This window comes from Pseudopodoces humilis, chromosome 4 (genome assembly GCF_049639895.1).
Source record: "Pseudopodoces humilis isolate 2021_Gansu_Grassland_sample_001 chromosome 4, ASM4963989v1, whole genome shotgun sequence".
Taxonomy (NCBI): domain Eukaryota; kingdom Metazoa; phylum Chordata; class Aves; order Passeriformes; family Paridae; genus Pseudopodoces; species Pseudopodoces humilis.
Genome location: NC_142203.1, coordinates 69,652,710 through 69,671,210, shown reverse-complemented (window position 1 = coordinate 69,671,210; position 18,501 = coordinate 69,652,710). Strand labels below are relative to the sequence as shown.

Sequence of the window (18,501 nt, the reverse complement as noted above, 5' to 3'; positions counted from 1 at the left end):
TTGACAGGCTTCTTACCACTGCCTCGTTCTTTGGAACAGACGGATTTAACGTTGTGAGAAGGCTGCCTCGGATCCAGAAAGGAGACATGTGCCTGTGATCCTACAGCATACACTGACCACTCCTGGCCGTAAGCCAAACAAACGTTCTCCCTGCAGTATGGCAACTTTGTGGAAAGTAACTGGAAACAGAAAAAATAAAAATCAACCCATTACAAGAAAAGACTAGGGTGTTAACAGAACAATTTTGTAAGCTATGTTCTAGGAAGCTGCATGGAAATAAAACACAAAATGCGGGTGAAAAGACACAGAAGAAAGAAACGGGAAACAATGGGGTGCCTTATTTGAAGCAAACTGAGACAATAAAGGCTGAAGCAAAAAGAAATGGACATTTTAATAAATTGTTTTAGATCTGTCTAAGCTGCTTCTATTTCTTTAGCAGATGCACAGCAACATCAGCTCTCAGCTGAAAAAGCTGATCACATTCACTAGCATAGGTAAGTCTGGGTGTGATTTGCCATTACACTTATTTAAGTGCAAATTCCTTTATGAATTCTACTGATAAAGTATCCACCATACTCCACGGAATGGTTCACTTCAGCTAATCCAACACAAGCAGAAAGTTAAGGGGGCTTCCTGCCCTCTAAATAAGGAGGTGTGCAGAGCTTCTCTCCTTTTCCTGCTCCAAACTTTAAAATATTTCATTTCACATAGAACTTTTAAGTGTTTTACAAACACTGCTGCTCTTCAAATATTTGAAGGAAATTAAGAATAGTGAACAGCCTTAACTGCTTGCAGTTTTTGAAGTTTAACTCCAACAAATGGAAAAGCACCTTTGATAGCGTGTGCTCTGCTTTCCAAAGATGAAAATACCCATCCAGGGACACAGCTCCCAGCTCCTATTAGAAGGAAAATAAAAATAAGACAGTTAGTTTCTGTATTATAGATATCCTTAAAAACTCACCTTCTATTCTAGGCAGGCTGCACAGTCTGGACTGAACCTATCCATAATCTTGTAAGACTCTATCAAGATAATTTTCATTTTATACTGATCTTCACAGAATACCATACAGTACTTCAGGTGTCAAGCAGAATCAAAATTAACAAAAGAGTAAATAACAACAACTTTCAATACCACAAATCTCACTTGGCAATCAAATAATGAATTATGAGACAGTACAATCTAGAATTGACAATTCTCTTCATCAGGTCCCACACTGATTCTAACCCTGAAGCAAGTTTCAGGCACCAGTCTACTGAAAAATTTACATGAAGTTTCCATCACAGAGGAGAAACTAACAGCTATTTTGAAAAATAAAGCCTACAGGAGCACTGTGCTTCCGACAGCACACCCACCACCCTTGCTTCAGACGTCTTCTGTTCTTTGAGGGCAGGGGGGAAGACAATGTGGTGAAGGATGAATTGCTACACCCACTAGTAATAACAGGAGATCAGGATAAGGGAGATTGACATTTGTCAAATACCAACAAAATAACACCAAAGCAAGTGCTCGTGCCTGCCCTGTGAGTCAGTCACCTCATTTGCTGAGCAATCCAGAAAGGACTCAGCACTGAAACAGGAACTGTTAAATGTTAGTTGGTCTTCACAGAGGGCAAAGGAAAGCAGAAAGAGCACTCAAGAATGGTATTCAAGCTGCAAGAGATGTTTTGGTGCTTTTTCTGCTTCTTGTAAATATTTCTTTACTCCCCTGCTTAGGATGCAAATCGAAAATCAAACCCACAGGAAAACTGTGCCTTCTAAAATGTCTGGGGTTGGTTTTTCCCCCTTCCGGACTCCTCCATTCACTTGGGGCAGAAGCAGACCTAGCAGATTAAAACCACCGCCTCACTAGACAAGGATGCAAAAGAATCAGAGAAAAATGTATTAGCTTGCTCCTCTGGTATATTCTGTTTAGATTACTTTTTAATATTTCTAATACACAGGGGTAATTTCAGAACTTCTCAATTGTCTTGCTTATCTTACTGACCTTGTTCTTATTGTTGAAAGCCAATGCTCGGACTTTGCAATTGTCAGGATTGGTGTTCTCCTTGGGGATATCCTTCAGAGCACTGTGTGTTATGTGGGCATAGACAGGAACTTGAGAGAGATTGTGCCTGGCATCGCTTTTGGATAACACATCCTCTGTGACTTCCCAGAGACCCATTGAACCATCCCGGGAACCTGATCAAATACATGAATAGTCCATTCCACATATACAGAACTCCTCTTTAAGAAAAAAGGATTAATCAATAGGGTCTGAAAAAACAGATAATCTTAGATTAATCTAACAGAACACAATGTTAGTGCCCATATGTTATTATTAACAAAAGGATGATTTATAAAGTTCAGAATATTATGAACTCACTGTCAACTGTCCATATGGTTTTCAAGCAGTTAGACTACCTCATACATTTTCAAACTGATTAAGATGCATCAAAACCCACAACTCTGTGCAACAATTATCATCATCTCATACGGAGAATGAACTCAGAAGCAACTGAACACTATAGGTTCACTATAACCTGTCACTCTCAGCCTTACTAAAACAGTCAGTTAAACCAGTGGAAAACATTTCCATAAAAACCTCAGCTGGGTTTATGCCAATTTGGGTTTCGTTGATTTCTATTAGTGTGCTTATGGCTGAGTACACAGTCATTCATGAGCTGAGCAGAAACATCTATTTCAAGTCTCAATTGTACCACTTTGGATGAAAACTATCAGAAAAATTATTTTGCTAAAATCTGTGCCACTTCTTCCTTAAAGAATGTAACTTAGGCTAAACAAACAGGAACTCATTTTATTTTTCTACTGAATTTGAATACATTAATCCAAAATACAAATCACTAATGTTAAGAACACTGGATGAAGAAAGATGAATGCCTCTGGCTCACTGGACAACACAAGCTTAATCCAAGACCTTATATACATCCCTTCTGGTGTTCAGGAAACTCACTTCCATCTAAGTCAGCTCTGACAGATTTGACAGGTACCTCAATTTCTTTTCTACATAAAGTGAAAAATTCTGTCAAAAGAAATTAATAATGAAGATGCCAGAAAAAAAACTATATATCTATATGAGGCTATTAAATGTATTAGCTTTGCTATCTCATAGGGCAGAAGCTGCAAAGACAGCAAAGCAAAATATCTTGTTTCAAGAGGAGTCGTCCAGCACAGCAGAGGTGGTTTTTCCCCACAGATGGATTCAGGCATTTGCCACTATCACCTACTAGAGAAAAATACAAAAAGGAGCATCCTAATGACACTTGCATCCAGCAGCACAACATCCTGCCACTCTATTATATGCCATTGGCTTTAATTGCACCTAATCTTGTTTGTTACAGATGTTGAATACTCAGCAGTAAAATTTCTAAACATCTTGACATACTTTTGGAGGAAGCTGTCCCATTTAATAGCCTTGGCAGGGGAAAGAGTCCATGTATGTTGCTTAACTGGTTAGCCCTGAAGCCAAGCAGAGTATCATTTGCTACCCTAAGCTCATGCCATCCTGGGAATTATTCATCTCATCTGCAGCTTTTGCCATAAAAATACTTGCTATAACCTCAATGTCTGGAGTTCAAGTATTTCTACTTGACACTTTCATACACAGATGCAACTGAAATCTGTAAAATTAAAACCACATCAGAAGTTAGTTGTCTTTTTTCTCTCAATTAGGGTCATCAATGAGTTCTAAAGAATTCAGTTTAGCAAGCAGTCTTGCTAATTGCTTTTGACAATTTTTTGGTGTCTGAGGTATAGAGGCTGAAACCTACATCCTGCTTTATAAGCACTACAGTAGAGAATATGGCAGAAAAGAACACTTCTACTCACACATCCACTCAGATTTTCAGAAAATACTGAGTCAACACAGTTCAATCTCACATGCTGTTCATTCTATCAGGCCCTTAACTTTCCTCTGGACATCTGTAATAATCTATGCTGTTCTCTTCAAGCTTACTAGCTTGAATTTGGGGAAGTTTTTTGTAGATATGTGGGGTAGAGACTTGCAAGGATCATATTTTCTATTAAATTCAAAATTGAAATTCCAGGATTATCTTTTTGGGTTTGGATAAAAAAATTCTACTAAAGTAAACCAACAATTCAAATATGTGACTTTTATTTAAGTTTTATTTATGATTTTCTGTCACCTGCAGTTTGACAACTCTGAATACAGAAAAGTACACCCTGTCAGCATAGAAAGGCAGTAAACTGCTACATTAATTCAACAACAAATTACTACTTTTGCCTTTACTGAAGTAATTCTTCATGTAGTTAACAATGATTATCCAATTAGTTACCAAAAAGTCATTAACTGATTTCTCTGTAACAGCCTTCTGTATTAACTGCCATAGTGTAAGTGCATATATACACACAACTGTACTGAGAGCTTGATGAAACAATCTGAGTTTTTATTAATTGCTCTCTCACATGACTTCAGAAAACCAATATTGATCTCAAGTATTCTGAAGTTATTAACCAATAGCCAATATACCTCCTGAAATTACTCCTCTTATGTGGAATCCTTTCCTGTAACTCATTGTGTTCAAACATCCCCTTACTAGAAACACAGTAATATTCTAATACTAGAAAAATCAGATCTGGACTAAGGCCCAACAACAAAATAAAATGAAGCACTGTACTAAGTCCAAGAAGTGTTTAAATAGACTAGGTATCTCCAAGTGGTTTCAAATGCCCTGATAGAGGTGCTTTACCACTTACCAAATATTGAACATTGCTATAACATTCAGAGAGAAGGAAAGCTTAAAAAACAAAACAAACAAAAAAAAACTCAAGAGGGAAAATACGACTTTACCAGAAACAGCCATAGTATCACTGATCCACGCAATTGAAAATATCCAGTCCTTGTGTCCATCCTGAAAGAAGAAAGACAGATTTTTCTGTGACATTATACTCAACAGCAGTCTCAAAGCAGACAAGTATTCTTCATTTCAATTTTTAGTACAAGCTCAGAAAGACAGACCTACATTATGAGCATACAGATAAGATTCCAGTATCAAGCTGGAACAGTTTAAGTACCTAACAGTAATTTTAACTTTTGTGGTTTTGAAGTGTGTAATTAATAAAGAGTAAACAGGTGTTGGAAAAACAGGACTCTGACCAAAGAAAAACTAATTTCAATTCTAAAATTTTCCAGAATTCTCATGTCTTCTATTCTGAAAGCAGCATTTTTCTGTAAAGTATCTACTTGTTAGGGTTCTTTTCTTCAAACACATAACCTACTATAAAAAGTAACCAAAATCTTATGTTTACAATACATGACCTACAGATTAATGTTTCAAGACTCTGTTCTTTAGCATGTGAGAAACCTATGGGGGGAAGAAAATAGACCATAAGACTCTAGTTTTGTTCAAAAAGCTAAAAAAAATCACACAAATTAAGAGCAAGTCATGCAAATCTTTAGTCAAGTCTTGCTGCAACTGGTTATCTGTTGCTGCAGAAACTCTGACCTGACCTCTGCTGCTGCAATTAACATCTACATGAAGTCCTGAATAAAAAGGAGCTGAATGAAAAAGAGAAACAAGAGAGAAGTGCTCACAGAATAGCACTATATTCTCCAGCTTGTCTCTTTAAAGACTGGCTGTTTTAGAAAGGCCTCAGGATGTTTCAGAAATAAAACCAGTACCAGAGTGCATCAAACTGCCACAAACTGGTAGGTTAGAGCTAATCTTCAAAGCCAAGTTCCACCTCTGGAATAATACATCCACAAACTGCACTGGGATAAGGGGAAAATTTTAACAACTTGCAACATCATTTTAATTTCTCAAAAGAGCTTTTTCACTATAAATAGTTTCAGAGGTCATTATCACAATTAGACCTTTTGTTACACTTTCGGCACTGAAAATATAAGCTAAAGTAGATGTGAATGAAGGTGAGGAAGAAATCTGACTCAAAGCCCTGGAAATCCACTCATGTTTGAGTACTCAATTACATTTAAGATACCACAACAGAAATGACAACTCGATCAGAAACGTTTTCAGGCTTTGAGAGCTCTACTTTCTTACATGACTCCTAGAAATTAACCTTGCTCTGATCAAACACACTTCAAAGTAGAAACTTTTTAAGTGATGGAATAAACTTTCCCCAGATATTCCCACTTACATCTCCCACACAGACAGGATCAAGTGTAGGCAGACGATAAATTGCAAGACTGTTGGGGTTGTCTCCACCTGTGGCCAGGAGGGTCCTTGAGGGGTTGATCTCAATAGCATGAATACCACATCCCTGCTGGTTCACCATGCCGGGTTCACGATCCTTCAGGATGGGAATCTTGGTAATTTGGCCAGTCTGGACATCTACTACAAATAACTGGGGAAAAAAAAATAAAACCCAGACATGTAAGTCATCAGCAAACAGATAAGAGAAACAAGATGGTCAAATATCCTCCCTATTTTTAACTGACATTCTTTTTGAGCTGAAAGGATTGCTGAAAAATGCATAAATTCCTTCTTAAAAGAGGTTAAATAACAATTACAGGTTTATTTCAATCATCCCATTTCATATTCACAGTAAGGGAAGGGAGAGAAATCTGTCATGGGAGGTTTCCCAATCAAAAAAAAAAAAAAGCCTTTGAATGTAAAATTCTTTTCCCTGTTCAGTATGACAAAACAATATTGTTTTTCACTGTCTACCTCCCACAGTGAGAAAAAACCTACCTCAAAACAGCCATTAAGCCCCATGGATTCTCCTGCCTCACAGATAATATACTTAACATAGAGTTTTGCCTTTGGCAGACTGACAGTTTATGCTAGAATTCATTTCCTTGTGATACACAGAGAATAGTAACTAAATACAATACTGTCAGTGCAAACATCTGAAGGGAAGATATTTAACTATACACCTCATCTCGCAAAAAGACAAGAAATTAGAGCAATATGTCACTAACACCTTGTCAGAAAACTCTTTTATAAAGCCTTACAACTCTTCAAACAGACATTATGCCCAGCGTCAAGTCCGTGCAGACATATACAACCATGAGGTTACAGTTTAAACCAGAACAAAGGTTTACATTGCCTGCCAAAGTGCACTTTCATTTGGGAGGCTCACAGGCTGGGTCGTTTCACAGACGGTGATCAGACAGCAGCTGTACTGACAGTCAAATACATCTAACAGAGGAGACAAAGCCCTGTGAGGGAACTTGAGTGAGCCAAGGAAACAGAGGATCTGAAGCTGACTTGGCACTAAGGAAAGTGATCTAGAATTCATGGCCCAGGATTATAATTAAATTCTACATCATCTTTAGTCTGTTCCTTCTATAATCAAGAATGTTGTCTCAAAACCTCTGGAAGTGAACCAAAGATGATCAGTGTAACAACAAAACCCCTCCACACATTTTAATACACACCTCAAGGAAATTGTTCTGAAATCCTTTGTCAGACATTTCTAAAAGATCAGAAGAAAAATCTAGGGGTTCTTAGAGAGAAGTTATACATACAAGCTGCTTTTGGTGAATTCTAACAGAGTGTAGATCTGTTCTTTAATAAAAGCATAGGAAAAATAACATTAAGATAATTTAGCAGCATATCTATTACTTGATATACTGAACTGGCAGAATATTAACGTCCTATCAAAACCTGATAAAGGTTGATGGTATGTTACACACATTCCACAAAACAAGCTGAAATCCACTCATCGCTATTGGTGTGTTGTGTCTAGAATCATGCATACCTTCACCTTGCAACTGATTGCAGGCAGCAGTCTTGCACAAACAGATGACTCCTACAGAGACTGCATTTTCATGTTTACTTTTTTATTTTGCATGTGGTGTATGGCAACAGCTGAGGTGTAGCTGAGTAGAAGGGAGGCACTCTTCACTTTTCCCAAGCCTTACAAAGCCTTCACTGTGGAGACAGCTGGTAAAAACACAATGCACGTAGCAGTCCCTCTGCCCTAACCACTTGAAAATTAACACCGGCACTGAAGGATTTGGATCAGCAATTACCTCTTCTCTCATCCTCCCTTGTCCTTCCCATGTGAGTGCACATCCCCCTTCACCTCTAGTATTTCTTTCCCGCAGAAATTCCCAATTCCCTCCCCTATCCTCCTTCAACTACTGAAAAAACCCAAAACCCTGAACAAAATTAACCATTTAGTAGCTAGGACTAAAGCTTGCAGGTCCCTAATGTTAGTGACACCAGGAGTACAAATTAGGAAAACACATCCACATCTAAGGATGTTCATGGGCTCAGAAGAATTGTGCTTTAGCTGTAACAGATTCACACCTGGAAGTGCAGGTCAACTGGTATAAGGACTAAAATGAAAACTTTGCATTCTCTAGTCTGACACTCTCATCATACGCCTGTGTTGATTAATAAAAAGTTACAGTAATGAAAAATACCTTTAGCTAAATTCTAAACTAATCAGACTAAAAAGATAAAGAACTTAAACTTTGCACACATAAGGGACTGGTATGTTGTTTTGGCTGTGAAGGTCAGAGCAGTAACTTCTCCACTTGCTTGGTCAGGAACTTGTCTACTGAGTAGTCTAAAAACAACCATCACCTCCCTTGAGTAAAATAAGCAAACACTGCCTGCACACAGAGATTCTTACATCACCTGGGGCATCACAGGAAGCAAAAGCTCACACTTGAAAGCTGCACCTCTGTCTGCCCAGAAGTCATCCCTATAAATCCAGCACACTGAAGCCAAGATAAGCCACAGTCGATAAGACACTTTTAAAGCCAAAAAGGGAGAAACATCAAGAAACAAGAGAAGCACCCAGCTAAGAGTGCAGAAAATTTCAGTACCGATTCAGGAGTTTTAAAGATACCAGAGTAAATAAAATGTAAAATATTTTCAACTGTTGAAATAAGTACATCTGCAAGAAACATCAAAGCAGCATAGGCATTAAGAGTCTTGACAAAGTCCTGATAACTGAACCATACAGTAATTTTCTCTGTTATCTCAAACAGAAATAAGAATTTTTTCACAGCTACTCATTATGTAAAAACTAAAACCCAGCCCACAATGTTTTCGCTGGACAAAAGCCTCCGAACAGTGAACCAGCCTCCAAACACTTAACTGTGTGTATTTGTCTTTTGATTTTAAGCTTTGCATAAAATTGTGTTCTTCATTCTGGTAAAACATATGCATGTCAATCTTTAGTATGCCAAACAACTTAACATCCAGGATTTACCAAATCTGGATTGCTTTGGCCATCTGCCAGAAGTGCAAGGGCCATGCTTCATCTGTGAGAAACACAGCAGACTCAGCTACCATGGTCTCTGCCAGACAACTGTGTTCTACACAAGGAAACAGGCTAGATGACATGGAAAAGAGAAATCTACATTCCTTCTTTTTTTTTAAAGCAGTTGAGATGTACAGCTTGCAGCAGTGACATCACTCAAGGATCAAGGCAGACAAGCACCGTTAAGTACTACAATTGACACAGACATGAAACTTCATGATCTTTGCATATTTGCAGGGATTGATAGCTGTACACTTATTTTTCTTTCAGTCACCCCAGGACAGCCTGCAGAAGTGGTGAGAAGTCATTTTGGCAAATGGCTTCCCTCCAATTACTATATGGCTGTCATCATGGCTGTCCAACCTGCTTATGATCAAGTTAATGAAGAAACTACTTCGCTTCACTCATGAGGGAAGTTCATTAATCAGCTTGCCAAAAGTACAGACTGTGGCAGGGAACAGAGTATCCAAGGATGACAGTATGAACGGCAAAACCCATTATAGTCTTATATGCAATACTGAGAGCAGAATGATTAGCTAGGTTTTTTCATTTTTTTAACTGCCTTTCAGGACACAATAATTTAGGGGAGAAAAACACCCAAAAAGCTAACAGTCCAATAGAGATAAATTCCCTTCCTATGAATCTTCAACTGAAAGCATTCACTTTAAACAGCATGATTAAAAAAGAGGTATTTGAAATGCCATTTCAAGGCAGCACAGACTCTCGTGTCCTCAGCTGCTGCCCCTGCACAAAAAACCAGCAGTCCTACCCTGTCTTTATTACATAAGCAGGATGGATGGAGCTCTAAAAGGCACAAATAACATGCATGAAAGAGACTGCTCATTCTTCATGCAAGAGCTCACAACAGTGCTCCGTGTACCACCTCTTAATACTGTTCTCTCAGAAATCACAGGCACATTCTTGTGATTCATAGCAACTTTTGAAAGAAACCAAACTTAAGTACCTTGCCCCGCTAAAAATAGTCACTGAGAGAGAACCAGTCACATTCAAGTTTCACAACTGGCTTAAAGTCTTTTAGATCTTTTGAGAATCTACATGCCTCCTCCTCCTCACCATCCACCTAAACAATCTCATCACCTTTGTGAAAGTAACTAGTGCTCAAGTAGCTGCAGGGTCAACTGGATCTGCCTTGGTGAAACTAACCCTACAAGGAAACCTGTCTGCACACAAAGCAGCAAGCTGATCCAGCTGACTCCCTAGCCACATGCGTATCAGTGCTAGCCAAAACAAGCAGGTGGGGACACCCACTTCTGCAAGGAGCACAACTCCAGACTAGCTGAGGCTAGTCACAAAAAGATCTCACCTGCAATCAAATTGGAAAATTATTACTTGTTCTCCTTCAAATATGATTTTTGCTAACAAAACAACAAAAGAAGACAATGCTTATTGTGCTACTACATCAATACTACTGTTGGTCACACCTGACTAGCAGTGATTGATTTTTTCAAGTTCTCAGCCTCGACTTTTATTCAGATCATAAATATATTTCTTTTCAGTTTGTAAAAAACTTGGTATCAGGTTTTTTGTTCTGTAGCAATACAAATTTACTAATATATGCGAAGCCCCAAAGACACATGGACACTTTAAACTATCCAACTGGCATCACATGTCTGCTTTCTGCTGAAGATCAAAATAAAGAAGCATAGAATGGTTTGGGTTGCAAGGAATGCTTAAAAGTTATCTTGTCCAAGTGCCCAGTAGTGAGCAGGGACATGAACTAGACCAGACTGCTCAGAGCTCTTTCAACCTGTCTTTTCATGTTTCCACAGACTGAGTACTCAGCAGCTGTGTGGGCAACCCATGCCACTGTGTCACTAGCCTGATGGTAAAGCGTAACAATCTTCCTTATATCTCGGGTGACTCTGCCCTCATTAAACTGAAAACCAGTACCTCTTTTCCAGTCACTACAAGCCCTGTTCATCTGTCCCTATCTTTTTTTTCAAGTGCCCCTTTAGGTACTGGAAGGACATGATAAGGCCTCCACAGAGCCTTCTCTCCTCCAGGCTGAACAACCAAAACCCTCTCAGCCTTTCCTTGTCGGAGATGTGCTCCAGCCCTCCTGCCATCTTGGTGGCCTCCTCTGGGCTCACTCCAGCAGGTCCCTGTCCCTCCTGTGCAGGGACCCCAGCTCTGGATGCTCCAGCTGGGTCTCAGCAGAGCAGAGCAGAGGGGCAGAATCCCCTCCCTCCCCTGCTGCCCACGGGGCTCTGGATGCAGCCCAGGACACGTTTGGCTCTCTGGGCTGTGAGTGCCATGGCTGGGCCATGTCCAGCCTCTCACCCACCGGCACCCCCAGGTCCTTCTGGGCAGGGCTGCTCTGGGTCTGTTCATGCCCAGCCTGTGCTGATACCAGGGGCTGCTCTCACCCAGGTGCAGCACCAGCACTTGGCCTTGAACTTTATGATGTTCCCGTGGACCCACTCCTTGAGCTTGTCCAGTCCCTCTGGATAGCATCCCATCCTTCAGGTGTGTCAAAGCACCAATCAGCTTGGTCTTATCATCCAACTTGCTGGGAGTGCACTTGATCCCCATGCCATTGATCTTGATCCCTATGCCATTAATGATCGTATCAAAGAACACTGGTCCCCGTATGGATCCGTGAAGGACTCCACTTATCACTGATGTCCACTGGGACTCTGAGACGTTGACCAGTACTCTGTGATTATGCAGCCAATGCCTCACCACCCAACAGTTCATCCATCAAATCCATCTCCCTCTAATTTAGACAGAAGGATGTTGTGGGGGACCGTGTCAAAGGCTGTACAAAAGTCCAGATAAATGACATTTGTGATCCTTTCCTTGTCTACTCCTGCAGACACTGCATCACAGAAAGCCTCTGGCCTGTCAGGCAGGACTTACCCTTGGTGAAGCCATGCCGGTTGCCTCAATTCACCTCCCTGTTCTCCAAGTGCCTTAGCAGAGTTTCTAGGAGGAAACCAGATCCCATGATCCCAAAGAGGGGATGCTGACAGTCAGTAGTTCCTGGAGTCCTTCTTTCTACTGTTTCTCAAGATAGGTACAATGGCTTCCCTTTTCCAGTCACCTGGGACTTCATCTGACTGCCATGACTTTTCCAGCATCACAGGGAATGGCAACTACATCTGCCACACTAACATGCACTAATCTTAACACAAAACTTACTCACAGGTTACGCAGTAGAGTCAACTCAAGTGCACAATGGCCTTACACATCCGTGTTGAAAGGGTCAAAAGCAAAACAATCCACAATATAAAGAAACCACCCAAGAAGTGAGGAGAGGTAAAAGCAGCAAGCAAGTTGGTTGACTTTGAATTCACATTTCCAGAGACAAGACCATGAAATCAGGCACTCCACTTTTCTGTGAAACTTTGAAACACAACCAGCTAATGGACACAGACTTTGTTGTTACTGCATTTGTGTAGTGTCAAAATCATATTTATCATTTTTTATTTGCATTTTACCCTCTGTGTTTAATTTCAGGGGGCTAGGAGACAGCTAATACATGCTGACAGATGGCAAAGAATGGAGAAGTGACAGACATCTGCTAAAGGGCATCCCTACTCTCACCATACCTGGCACAGACACTACCAGGCAGACATGAGTATCACATGCAGTTGACAGAAAAGCAAATACTCTTGAGACAAGAAAGCAATACCTGACTATTTGGTCACAAGCTACTGAAAGACATGTGACTGGAAATACCAGCTACAGGCATCAGAGGTTTATTTATGCCAAGTTTCGGTCACTGCTCGCTGGACTTTGAGTAGAGCTACAAACTAGAGGAGACTTCTCATTCCCAACAAGTGATCAGAAATGTGCTGTCATCTTGACGCTTCCTCACATACGCAAAGCCAGAAGATTCATTAACGTGTAAAGCAAGGGGAAATAACTTTCCCCATAGACAGTTCACATTCACAGATAGAGGAGGAACTTCCCACTGTACACTCACCACAATCCCAGGAGTACAAGACAGGGCTGTTAATTGTATGAGATGCACAGAACAAATGTAGGATCTCTTTGAACAAGTTTAAAGTCTCTAATAGGAAATGAGAGCTGATGATTTACAGCAAGTCAGCCAAGGCAACACAGCAATCTGCTGAAGAGAGAAAAGCTTTCAGCCAGCATTCAGAAACCAACCTATGGATGCCTTGGAAAAACTGCTTGAGAAATCAGGAGAGAGCATTCAGAAAGGAAGTTTTTAAACACAAATGCATCTATTTGGCCTGCCTGGAAAAACGAAAAAAAAACTGAACTAGATTCCAAGCAAATGTATTCTCAAGCAACTGGAAAAGAATTAGCTTCTTTTATTTAGGTAATTATTTATAGCTCTTATAGTTTTTCATCTTTAACTTTGCAATTAGTGAAAGGATTATATCTTGAACATGTACATGTAGCAAACAGAGCAAAGGAAGCTGAAAAATTACGGAAACCTCTTTTTAGACGTTATTTTAGTCTTCATGATTTCCTGAAACAGTAATGAGGAAGAAAAACCCCAAAACACAGGAATCTCGTATTTTATGTTTTTGTTTGCCGTAAGCCTGTCTCCTACCTAAGTCTCATGAGTTTCTCAATGAAGCCTGAAGCGAAGACTGCAGATTACAGATCATCTTCTGTGACAGACTGTTTCTTCTATATATCCTCACAGCATCAGTCTTTGGTAATTTTGATACCTATCAGAACATACCCTAAATATCTGCACCCCTTAGAAGTTCCCTGCTCATTCATTTTAATTGGAAAAACATTATGGAGACCATTGCATGCAAGTCTAGGAAATTCTTACAAACGGGAATCCTGGCTCTGCAAAGCTCAGGTGAAAGGTCTGCATGATTTCCCTTGAAATTCTATGTGCCTGTATGCTTGTAATAGTTCCCATAATTCTAAATCTACCAGAAAAAGCATGCACCTCTGCAGAACACAAATATCCGAAATATTTGATTTACAGCTGCTCAACTATGAGCACCATGATCCACTGGAGAAGAATAAAGTTATTTCACACCCTGGAATAGTTTTAAGGATAAAAAGTTACTCCACATAATTAAACTGATCATATTATTCATCAAAAAAGAGTAATTGACAGAGAGCTCCATATTTTCTTCAGTATTTTTATAGTAACTAGTACTGCCAAGTGACTAAACCCAAACCTCCTCCTCTATGACAAGAGCATATTTTTGTTTTGTCATTAAGAACAGTGAATCCTCCTGGCACTGCACAGTGATGGGCAATTTATAAATTAAATGCTAAAAGCACTCAGTGCCACAGTCAAGCCCTGATTAAAATAACTGCTATAGTTTGTATTTTTCTCTTGCATTAACTTTAATTAAGTGCAACTCCAATGCAGCAGACCTTGCTGAAGTCAACCAAGGTGTTTTCGATTTAGTCCCAGCTTGAATACCACAACTTCAGCATATGAGAATAAGCAAAGGCATTTTTCGTTAATAGGTCACACACTCAGGAGATGAGAAAGATCTCATAATTAGAGTGTAGAGTTTAACACTTTACTTGTTCAAATGTGAGCACAAAGCAAACAACGTACAGTTATTACAGCACTCATATATGATCTTTCACAATGCTGCAGGGACTTTTTCTGCAATCACTCTATTTTGCTTAATAACAGAGAAGGTCCGTCTCTAAGTCTGGCTGTGGACAAGCACCCTTGGCTGCAGCATGTGCAAAGGGAACAACAATACTGCTGAATCCCTCTTCAGCTCCATGATTATTTGGTCCCCAACAATTTTCTGCAAGGTTGCGTTAACAACCCACTTGTCCATTTATCTTTGCAGCAGAAGCGCCAGAGCTACAAAAGTTATAGAACACAGCAAAATTATTGCAACTCTATAAAACATACAGTCATCTTGCTAGAGTAAGCAAGATTTTTGGGAGCTTGTATTGCAGCAGGAGTTTGTCTCCTGTAAGCAGCTCTACAACCACAACCAGTGCTGGCTGCTGACTGGCTGAGGAGATGAACATATGTGGAGAAAGTAGGCAGAGAGATTCTATTTTCAGCTTATTGCTGTTAAAAGATTGCTTTGTTTATACAGTTAGGCTCTGCATCTTAAGAGCTACTGCATAAAAGCCTCCCCCTGTGCAACTGTGAAAAATAACAGACCATCTCAGAATGTTTAATCATCCAAAATGGAAAAAAAAACAGCCCACTGTCCCTTGCTGGTCAGACCACTGAGCATGGCTTTGGCATGGCACAGAAAGATCTTGAGGCAAAGAAGCAATTTATACACTCTGAGATTTAAGAGCTGCTTCACCTATGCATTCATTCCTTGTAACCCTTGATTCCCTTCTGTGGCACCAACCAACCTGCAGTGTAGGATTTTGTACTAATTCAATCACAACTCCATGCATGAAACTGCTATCTCAGCCAATGAACTTGGGCTAATAACTCTGGCGGAGAGAATATTACCTAAGAAATATGATCTCCTCCATTTACTAGTCCCACAGGACACCATTTTAATATTCCCATGAAATGTTTGAAAACATCACTTCAAGAATCTGAGGAGTTTTTAGTTTTTGTAGAAGCATGTAAAAATATATAAACCAGAGAAGCTATTCAAGCACTGGAGACAGTTTTAGAGTGAATAATTATAAAGTCAACAAGCAAAGGATAACACTGAAAATCTGGAATTTATTTTTTTTTTAAAGTTCAGAACATTTCTGGCTGTTCTGACAAATATCTGGAGTTTAACCACAGTTTTTGAACAACTTTTAAAAGCCATCAGCATAGAAACATATGTAAAACCAAACTGTGTAAGACTGAACATAACAGAAAAAAGGAACTTTAGCAGCAAGTTCGGCCAAGCACTGACAGCCACCATTAGAGATGCTAATATCTGTCCATTAGCTTCTCATCTGCAGGACAAAAGGAAAGATCCAATCCCACTGTTGCTCCTCATCCCACAGCCAGGTGTAAATCACTCTGTACAGATCACACAAGTGCTTTACTGGGAATTACAGTGCAACATTTTCAGATGAAGAAAGATCGTCCTTAAGCATTTGCTTTTGTTCAGTTAATTGGGCGCGATTTTGACTCCACTCCTAATTCCTAATGTTTTCCCTGGCCATCCACACACTTTGATTATGATAAGCAACTTTTGAGGGTAGAGGCGGAATAATTAACAGAGGAAAGGGAAACAGCGAGAGGTGCCACTCACCGTATTGCATTTTGTCCCGCACACCACTTGTCGGTGATTGAGCCACTGGGAGGCAAACACTTTATTGAGTGTTCCGAGGTGAAATTCCCTCTCCTTCAGGAGGCTGGGGAGCTGCTGGGCTGCGTATCCATGCAACAAGCGGTGGTAGCTGGACTCATTCTGCATCCGGACCTCTCTCCCTTTCACGTAGTACACCAGAGACCTTTTCACCGGCGGGAGCCTTTTCCTTTTGTGAACCGAGTGATCCCACCCGTACTGTGGATAATAAATTTGGATAGTGGATAAACCAACTAGAACAAACTTTAAGACACCACCCTTTCAAATTCAGCGATATTCCCAGCAAAACCCTGAACCCTTCCAAACCACCCATGGAACACCGCGCACGGAAATTAACTCGGGAATGCCGATAGAGCCTTTAGCAGCGTGACATTAAACGTAAGTATCTGCTAAAGAAGTAACACGGCGATGATATAACGACAGTCCGTGGGGTTCGGCACCGCTGCCACGCCAAATGCCCACGGGAAAGAGCGGAGCGCTTGGAACCGGAGAGGGGCAGCGCCGATAGCACTCGCCCTCAGCTTGGCAGGCGTAGGGGTGACACCCAGGCGGCTCCCCGATACCGACCGCGGCGCTCGGCCTCCTCCGACCGGGCCAGAGCCATCCAGCCATCATCGCTACGCGGCAGCGACCGGCGAACGGCCGAACCCAACGGGGCGCCGCGAGCCCCGGGGCGCGTGGAAAAAGGGGGGGACTGATCCTGGGACCAGGGGCTCCTCCTCCCCGGTGACCCTGGTACTTGGCGGCTGCCCCTCTCTGAGTGACACCAGGACCGAGGCTGTTCCTCCCCAGGTGACCTCCTCATCCCTGGCTACCACCGGCTACCACCGGGACTGGCTGCCACTCCCCAGGATCCCCGACCCCCCAGGACACCTTCCTTCCGCAAGCCCCGGACAGGGTCACCCCCTTCCTCCCGGGGACAGGCACGTCCGCCCCGCCCCGGGAACCAGCGCTTCTCCCTCTTCCGACCACAGGGAACAAGCGCTTCACCCCCACCACCCCCTCACCCCTTCCCTGCCCCCCCTGGAGACCCCCGGTCCCAGCGGCGGCACCCCCCGCCGCTTTCCGCTTCCTGCTAACTGTTTTCCGGGCCATAGTAGAAGGATGAGGAAGATGTGGATGAGGAGCGGCCCCACATGGAGCGGGACGGGGCGGTTCGGGGCATATGGAGCGGGACCGGGCCCGGGCTCTGTCCGTCAGGCCCCGCCGGCCGCGCCTCACGGCATTTTACAACACCACGGGGTTTAGTTTTTTTGGTGCTTTTTTTTTTTTTTTTTTTTTTTTTCCCTTCCCCTTTTTACGACAGTTGCGTCGCAGCTTTGCGGCGGCGGCTCCGCCCCGCCCGGGCACTTTGTTGCCTAGCAACCGGACCGCAACCTCTGCCGTTGCCATGACAGCGAAATCAGCGGGACTAGGTATGGCGTCCCCTTGCGGCAGGGCGAGCTTAGTACAAGGTGGACGTTTGGGAATCTCCCCAGGAAACGGAGATATTCCCAAACCCTTCGCGTTTGATCAGACTCTGAGCTCCCCAGGAAAGCCAAGACACTTGTGACCGACCAGTCTGTCAGGGTCCCACTATAGGGTCAGAATCACAGAATCAATTAGGTCGGAAAAGACCTCTAGTATCACCCAATCCAACCTATGAACACCACCCGGTCAACCAGAACGTGGCACTGAATGCCATGTGCAGTCTTTTCCTAAAGATCTCCAGAATGGCGACTCCTCCACCTCCCTGAGTAGTTCATTCCCAATGTCTAATCACCCATTCTGTGAAGAAATTCTTCCTAATGTCTAACTCTTCACTGAACTGTCCACTGGATCAGAAGGTGATTCAACTGACTTATTCAGGGTCACGTGGAAACACAAAAACCCCTTTGAGGGTTCCCACGCCTTTAGCTGGTCTCTTGGCACCCCAGGAAAGATCCAGGGATGCACACCAAAAGCATTAGAGGCCAGAAGGCATCTCCAAGGCCCCCACAGTTGAGTATTTTACCCACTGTTAACACTCTTGAAGGACAATTTACAGAATAATAATATTTTATTAATGTAATAGAAAACTGACAGATTGAGGTGCAAATATTGCTGG

The 18,501-nt window shown here is 41.7% G+C and overlaps 1 protein-coding gene across 1 annotated transcript in view; it reads right to left on the bottom strand.

The window, feature by feature from the left end:
• DCAF12 (DDB1 and CUL4 associated factor 12) overlaps nucleotides 1-17,650 on the bottom strand; it is a 31,952-nt gene extending 14,302 nt beyond the window's left edge. Inside the window, exons 1-7 of the mRNA XM_088053962.1 lie at nucleotides 17,415-17,650; nucleotides 16,359-16,613; nucleotides 6,115-6,321; nucleotides 4,808-4,868; nucleotides 1,985-2,178; nucleotides 831-896; nucleotides 17-179 (exon numbers count right to left, since the gene is read on the bottom strand). Coding sequence (XP_087910088.1) covers nucleotides 17-179; nucleotides 831-896; nucleotides 1,985-2,178; nucleotides 4,808-4,868; nucleotides 6,115-6,321; nucleotides 16,359-16,613; nucleotides 17,415-17,510 — 1,042 coding nt within the window. The 5' untranslated portion in view covers nucleotides 17,511-17,650. The remainder of the gene's footprint in view (nucleotides 1-16; nucleotides 180-830; nucleotides 897-1,984; nucleotides 2,179-4,807; nucleotides 4,869-6,114; nucleotides 6,322-16,358; nucleotides 16,614-17,414) is intronic.
• Between the last annotated feature and the right edge of the window lie 851 nt (nucleotides 17,651-18,501).